At 40.1% G+C, this 7,701-nt stretch overlaps 1 protein-coding gene across 1 annotated transcript in view; it reads right to left on the reverse strand.

The window, feature by feature from the left end:
- The window catches only part of PIK3CG (phosphatidylinositol-4,5-bisphosphate 3-kinase, catalytic subunit gamma), a 45,166-nt gene that overhangs the window by 19,378 nt on the left and 18,087 nt on the right, over positions 1-7,701 (reverse strand). The window contains exons 6-9 of the mRNA XM_011986390.1: positions 5,739-5,846; positions 4,792-4,922; positions 3,699-3,810; positions 1,692-1,849 (exon numbers count right to left, since the gene is read on the reverse strand). Coding sequence (XP_011841780.1) covers positions 1,692-1,849; positions 3,699-3,810; positions 4,792-4,922; positions 5,739-5,846 — 509 coding nt within the window. The remainder of the gene's footprint in view (positions 1-1,691; positions 1,850-3,698; positions 3,811-4,791; positions 4,923-5,738; positions 5,847-7,701) is intronic.

Below are 7,701 nucleotides of genomic sequence, written 5' to 3' on the forward strand. Positions count from 1 at the left end.
GCACTCCAGCCTGGGTGACAGGCAGGACGCCATCTAAAAAAAAAAAAAAAAAAAAAAAAGGAGAGCCTGTCAATGAGGCCAGATTCCTTGTGCATGTCTGATTCTTTAAGTTGCAGTTTATTGCTGGTCTGTTTGTCCGAAGCTAGTTGGATGAACCCCGCTGAGAGGAGAGAAGAAATGAGTGTTTTCCCCGCTTTAAATGGTGAAATTCTTCCAGGGTTTTTTTTTGGAACCATTTCTCTGTTCCAGGAAGTTGTCAAAACATGTGATTTTTAACTTTAAAGAAAAACAGGACTGAAATGTGTCAAGTCCCTGGAAATAGTCTGAAACTCAATTGAGTTTATGCAGAAAAACACACACTAAAAATCACAAGACCATCTGGCCACAGAGATCTCAGTTTCTCTGACAACACCACTGGAACTGTGGGAGGGTAAGTCTTGTAATCACCATATTGAAAATCAGTCAGGAGAACAAACAAGAACAGACAGGTTTCAAAACAATATATCCTAGTTCCTGTTCTACTGAACTTTAAGGGTCGTGTCATCTCCCAAGGGTAACCCTGGACTCAAGAAGAGACTCAGGGAAAAGAGAGCAAGTCTGAGATGTGAAATGCAAAGCACATCATGTTTCAGATGCACTAAGGGAGGTGGCTATTTAAAGGGCACCCAAGGCAAATGTACAGACAAAGTAATTATTCTTTGTCTTTGTTTTGTGTTTGTATTGCTATAACGTAGGTATATTACAGTAGTAGTTACAACTCTTATGAATTATGTTCATTAACGGTATTAATTTTGCCAGTGTTTAATTCTCTTGGGTATTTGAAGTATTTGATAGTCAAAACTGGATACAGACCAGGAAGGAACGGAAAGCGGGTAGAATGTACACCAAGCTTGTCCAACCCAAATGCAGCCCAGGATGGCTTTTAATGTGGCCCAACACAAATCTGTAAACTTTCTTAAAACATTGTGAGGCTTTTTCTGTAATTTTTTTTAGTTCATCAGCTATCTAGTGTATTTTACGTGTGGCCCAAGACAATTCTTCCAATGTGGCCCAGGGAAGCCAAAAGATTGGACTCCCCTGATCTACATACTCCCAGGGAGATGGACAGACTTATACAGGAGCTTGTTTACAGGTGAGCAGGAAAAGCTAGAAGTCTTAGCAGAACCTGTAGTCAAACCAACAGATTTCAAATGAAATACTGGGTACTGTGCCTTAAAAAAATGAGATAAGCGCAGGTGGCGCATCAGGAATTCACCTGTAGCAAAAACCAAGAGAAGCTCACAACGTTTTGTGAGTTCTGGAAAATACGTGTAAAATTTGAGTCTTCTAGCTAAGGTCTTTAATAGACAAATATCTAGTGGCTAACCTGCTCAGCAGACACCCTTCCAGAAAGTCCTCTTTAGTGCCAGCGTCATCTTGATGTTCCACATTTTCCCATCTCACTGCTTATGAAATATTTCTACTTCTGTTTGGTTTTAGGTGGGAGGATTACTGAGAAGTGTCATTTTGCACTTGGGGAAGGAATGAATGGAAGTGACAGGGAAGAGGTAGGGTTGGCCATGCCAGAAAAGGGTAGGGGTGAAGGCTGGACTGGCCTCCAAGGTGAGTGAGAGGTAAGGGCTGCGGTGTGCTGCAGGTACCATCTGCTTGGGTGCTATTCTCAGCAGGCAATGAAGAAGGAGGTGACTTACCTGAAATTTCTGGAAGTGTAGGCTTGTCTTCTTTCCAGAAGTTCCCATGACGAACAGGAAGTCAGGGGTTAGCACAAATGGCACTCTCTCTTTATTAATGCCCAGGAAACTTTTGTAATTCCCAAGAATGTGCCCAAAGTCAATATGAAATAGGTTTCCTTAAGAGAAGAAAGTATCTGACATCATTACAGTGGCACAGCACTTTGTTCCTTAAAATATTTCTTTGAGTTGCCTAAAAATGAGCTATCTTGTGATGAAAGTATTTTTTACAATGTTTGTCAGCTTGTGATATTTTTCGTCTTAGCAGGTGTGTGAAAGTCGTAGCTACAAAACATTCTTTGAACCAAGTATGTTTTTGATATCCTTCTGGTGTTCTTTAGATGACAGCCAGATGCCACTATAAAATTCTCATCTCAAAATTATTCTCAGAAACATAAATCAAACTCTCTGGCCAGTATGTCATCATTATCCCTAAGACTCTCTTATGCTCTTTATGTAACTCAGGATAGACTGATGTTTCACTCTGCTTGGGGGCAGGGATATTCACCTTTTCCTTTTGAGTAGCCATCTATGGCCATACCATCCTGAATGTATCTAAGCGTGTCCGATCTCGGAAACTTGGGCAGCATGATAGAAGCAAATCATTTTGAGTCTCCTTTGGGTCAATTTCTACCTCTACTACTATCACCACCACAATCATCATCATCTTATTTGTTTAGTCCTTTATCATTTCTATTGCCATAAATACATTATCTCTTTTAATTCTCATAGGAAGTAAGCAATCTATCCCCATCTGATGCTTTTTCCAGACTCTACTCTTAAAATGGCTCAAATTCATAGAGAAAAATCTCATGCTTTGGTGGCCACTACTGACTGTTGTCAGAGTGGACAGTGAACCACTAAAGTGGAGTGGGTTAGGGAGATTTAAGGATATCTATGAGTTCTTTCTGTTGCTTCTCTGCAACATCTGTCACTGGTGATCACTCCCACCTTTGCCAGCTTCTGGGATATGACCCTCTCCTAGTTTCCCAGCTGTCGCTCTAACTTTGCCTTCTTAAGACTCATTTCCTGGCTCCACCTCCTTCACTCACACCTCAGTCCTCAAGTGAGGTGGTCTCTTTAGAGCAGGGGTCCCCAGCCCCTGGGCCATGGACCGGTCCATGCCTGTTAGGAACTGGGTCACACAGCAGGAGGTGAGCGATGGGCAAGTGAGCAACTTCATCTGTATTTACAGCTGCTCCCCAACACTTGAATTAGTGCCTGAGCTCCACCTCCTGTCAGATGAGTGGTGACATTAGATTCTCACAGGAATGCAAACCCTATTGTGAGCTGTGCATGAGAGAGATCTAGATTGCGTGCCCCTTATGAGAATCTAATGCCTGATGATCTCAGGTGGAGCTGAGGTGGTGATGCTAGCACTGGGGAGTGGCTGTAAATACAGATTAACATTAGCAGAGAGGTTTCACTGCACAGAGACCATAATAAAGCAATTCCTTGCAGACTCATATCAAAACCCTCTCAGTGAGTGGCAAGTGACAATTGAGCTGCATCTGGTGGCAGGCTTTACAGTGGCAAGCAAGTTGAAAAAAAAAGTGCGCAATGATCCTGAAACCATCCTTGTTCCCCCACCCCTGTCTGTGGAAAAGTTGTCTTCCAAGAAACCGGTCCCTGGTGCCAAAGAGGTTGGGGGCCACCGCTCTAGAGTAACCGAAGCACCAATGTCTCTACACAATGACTTCTAAATATGTGATTCAGTCTTAAACTCCATTTAAAGACTACTCTGTTTGAAAGGAGGGGAACATGGGGAGTTAGTGTTTAATGGGTACAGAGTTTCAGCTGGGGAAGATGGAAAAATTCTGGGGATGAATGGTGATGATGGTTGTACAACAAGGTGAACATATGTAATGCCACTGAACTGAACACTTAACAGTTAAATTACAGTTAAAATAGTAAATGTTATATATATTTTACCACAATAAAAGTTTATTCTGCACTAAATAAACTCACCTGTCTCTGTGATCATAATATTGTCATTGTGTCTGTCGCCTATTCCAAGAACAAAGGTTGCCACACAGTAGCCTGCACAGGAATAAACAAATCTCTCCACTGCTGCCTGAAACTAATTAAAATGCATTTGAATATTAGTTGTCTTCTAACTATAAAAAGCAACATGAATCTACAAATGACTTCTAAAAAGAGACTATTCTGGAAACCATTTTCAGACAGCAAGTTAGTTGTGCCAGATTTCATTAGCATTATGTCTATGAATTGCCATCTTTCTCATTGCCCTGCTTATATTTTAGGTGAAGATTCAGTGAAGCACAATGGCATGAGGAAGAAACAAGAGTCAAAGGGCAACAGTAATTTAATCAAAGGGTTCACTTCCTCTCCATGCATCACTTGCCAACAACTATACAGAACCCATGGTAATTTCTCCTTCATTTGTGAACAGGTTTTGCTTGTGACCACTAAGAGTATGCTTGGGTTCACAGATCTACATGTATAACAGATTAATAAGTGCTACTCATTATATTTCCTCCCCAAAAGACTGCTAACCATGCAAATGAGTAGTGCTAATCCTGTGCAGCAGAACTTTAAACGACAGCCAAACAGCCTAACCACACAGCTTGTGAAGGATGGAGCATATGCACTTCCAAGGAATGGTGGAACTGACATTTTCAGCATCCATGATTTACCATTTAGATTAGAGTTCAGCAGAAAATTATAAATTACTTTGTTGTGTATGTTGTATTTCCCAGGTACATAAGAATTTATACATGGTAACTAAATATTTTGGCTGAACAACAAAAATAGCCATAAAAAGCGCTAACAGATTATTTCACAGAACCAAATTTTAAGCAAAGCATGCCTGATAATCAAAACAGAAGCAAATGCTCATGAAGTCCTGAACTGAGTGCCTCTGTTTCACACAGATGTGCTGTCACCATGGGAGAGTACTTCATTATTTCACAAGTAAAAAATTTCACTGATATGTCAGGAGGCAAGACACTGACAGATTCTTTGAAAACGTGAAGCCACTATTGCTATATAAATGACAACTTGTAAGGAGCCGTTAGACTGGGAAAAAGCATGAGCTCACCTTTTCTTCAGTAGGAGATTTTTCTTTGAGCCAGTGATTCAGGACTTCATCTTTAAATGCTCCCGTGTTGCCCACGGTGCTTTGCTGAATTTTGGCAATTGTTGTGGCGTCTTTCACAATCTCGATCATTCCTATAGAAGGATGCACAGAGTCTGATGGAGACTGGGGACCAGTGCCTGGCCCAGAGGATGAAAAGCTATGTCTTTGTTGAGTGAAGGGCAGGTTTTTTTTTTTTTTTTTTTGACCAGAGAGCTATTTTCCAGGTCTATGCTATTGGTTTTCTTATGAGGAATAGAAAGGAAAGAAGGAGGACATGGAAGTTGTGTGGGATATGCTTTCAATATCCCAGAATGACAAGAGGAAAGGGCTGGTTTTGAATAGTAATAAATAAAAGCATTTATATGCTGAGCATATTCTTCCTCAGATGGCAATCTGTGCCTTTTCCTTTTTTAAATTACAGGGTTCAATGTAAATGATTTTTGTAGAGTTCTCAGATCAGAAACTTGAATAAACATATGTTTCATTGAAACTAATGGTGAATGTCTATAAAAATACCTGATAGTAGAGTGTGTAATAGCTTTGATAATGTGAATTCTGGAATACTAAAATAAGTGACAGATCTTTCCATCTATTTTTAAATGTTATTTGTGAGAGAAAAGTTTAATATGTAATGAAATGAGTTAAAGTTTAGAGGTGGAGAAGGAAAGAGGAGGGAACAAGTTCTTACTAAAATCATTTCCATGTATAGTCACAAGGATTTGAATCATGCATTCATGTATTTTCAATATATCCACATTAAGTTGATAGTCACATTCACCAGCATGGAAATATTTTCTTCCTTTTCATTAAGATTATGATTTTTCAGTTATTAAATGTCTATACTGAAGGAATTATAATCCTTTCAAATGAGCTGAGTGGTCTATTCATCTCCTGAGGTAACTACACACCTATTTTGTCACCAGTTGAAATGCAACCATATGGCAGGAGGCACAGATCCAAAGATTCAGTCTCCCAAATGGACTCCATGATTCGTAGAATCTGGGCATCAAAAGACAAAAATGTTTATATTTTATATATATATATATATATATATATATAAACTTAATATATTTTTCTCCTCCCTTGAAAATAGCAATCATATCTTGTAACACAAAATATAAAAGTAAATGTAAAACATGTAAGTAACAACTGTATGTTTGTTGGTCAATCTGGCACACTAAAGTTTCTCTTCTTTGTGAGCTTGTTAATTTTGGTTTCCGAAATGTACCTTGGGGAAGAGGATAAATACATTTCTTGTTTTGTTTTGATTTTGAAGACGGAATCTTGCTCTGTTGTCCAGGCTGGAGTGCAGTGGTGTGATTTTGGCTCACTGCAACCTCCACCTCCCAGGTTCAAGTGATTCTCCTGCCTCAGCCTCCTGAGTAGCTGGGATTACAGGGACACACCATGATGCCCGGCTAATTTTTTTTTGTATTTGTAGTAGAGATGGGGTTTCACCATGTTGGCCAAGCTAGTCTCAAACTCCTGACCTCAAGTGATCCGCCCACCTCGGCCTCCCAAAGTGCTGGGACTACAGGCGTGAGCCACCGTGCTCGGCCAATAAATTTCTTTTGGAGTAGGTTTTAGCTGTGGTTCATCACCTCTCTGCTCAAAATGTTCTGCTCTACTTGTGTCTATTTTACCACAAAACTCTAACATTTTTACATATATTTATCACTCTAAGGCAACAACCAAAGAGCAGTAACTACAATGATGATAATGATAGCGAATATATACTGAATGCTGCTTTATGTGATCCTTGCATTGCCCTATAATGTGGATAAGATTATTATTCCCATTCTACAGGAAAAGGAACAAAGCCTTAAAGAACTTAAATAACTTGCCCTTAGCTGCCAAATTATGCGCCCCAACAAATAAACCAAGTAGGCTGGGCATGATGGCTCACACTTAGAATCCCAGCAATTTTGGCGATTATCTGGCTCATGCCTAGAATCCCAGCAATTTTGGCCATTGTCATGGTGTCTTTCACAATCTTGACCATTCCTATAGAAGGATGAAGGGTCTAATGGAGATTGGGGGCTGATGCCTGGCCCAGAGAAGGAAAGGCTATGTTTTTGTTGAGTGAAGGGCCGAGAAGTTTTTTTTTTGACCAGAGAGCTATTTTCTAGGTCCACACTGTTGGTTTTCTTATGAGGAAGAGAAAGAAAAGGAGAAGAACGTGAAAGTTGTGTGGGAGGCTGAGGTGGGAAGATTCATTGAGCCCAGGAGTTTGAGGCCAGCATGGGCAACATGGCAAGACCCCATCTCTACAAAAAATAAAATTTGCCAGGTATGGTGGAGAACACCTATAGTCCTAGCTACTTCAGAGGCTAAGGCAGGAGGATTGCTTGAGCCTAGGAGTTTGAGGCTATAGTGGGCCGTGATCGTGCCACTGTACTCCAACCTGGGCAATAAAGCAAGACCTTACCTTAAAAAATTAAAAAAACAAAACCATGAAGTAACTAAAGGACAAAGGCAAACTTTCCTTTAAAATGAGAAGACCAACAGAGTAATTTTTGTGTTTTTAAAATGGCCATCTTCAAAGAATTCGAAATATTCTACAGATTTATTTGAAATTTAATAAACTTGCAAAAAGTTTGAAGGATTTCTCTTTTTCTTTACTAAAATACTTCCTGGGCAATACATAGACCATTCTTGAAATGAAAGCAAAGCAAAGCAAAGGCAAAGCAAAGGTATTCCTGTTTCTATATTAGAAATAAGTAGGCTGGACACGGTGGCTCACACCTGTAATCCCTGCACTTTGGGAGGCTGAGGCGGGTGGATCACGAGGTCAGGATATTGAGACCATCCTGGCTAACATGTTGAAACCCCGTCTGTACTAAAAATACAAAAATTAGCCAGGCATAATGG

Source organism: Mandrillus leucophaeus, unplaced genomic scaffold (genome assembly GCF_000951045.1).
Source record: "Mandrillus leucophaeus isolate KB7577 unplaced genomic scaffold, Mleu.le_1.0 Scaffold298, whole genome shotgun sequence".
Classification (NCBI taxonomy): Eukaryota; Metazoa; Chordata; class Mammalia; order Primates; family Cercopithecidae; genus Mandrillus; species Mandrillus leucophaeus.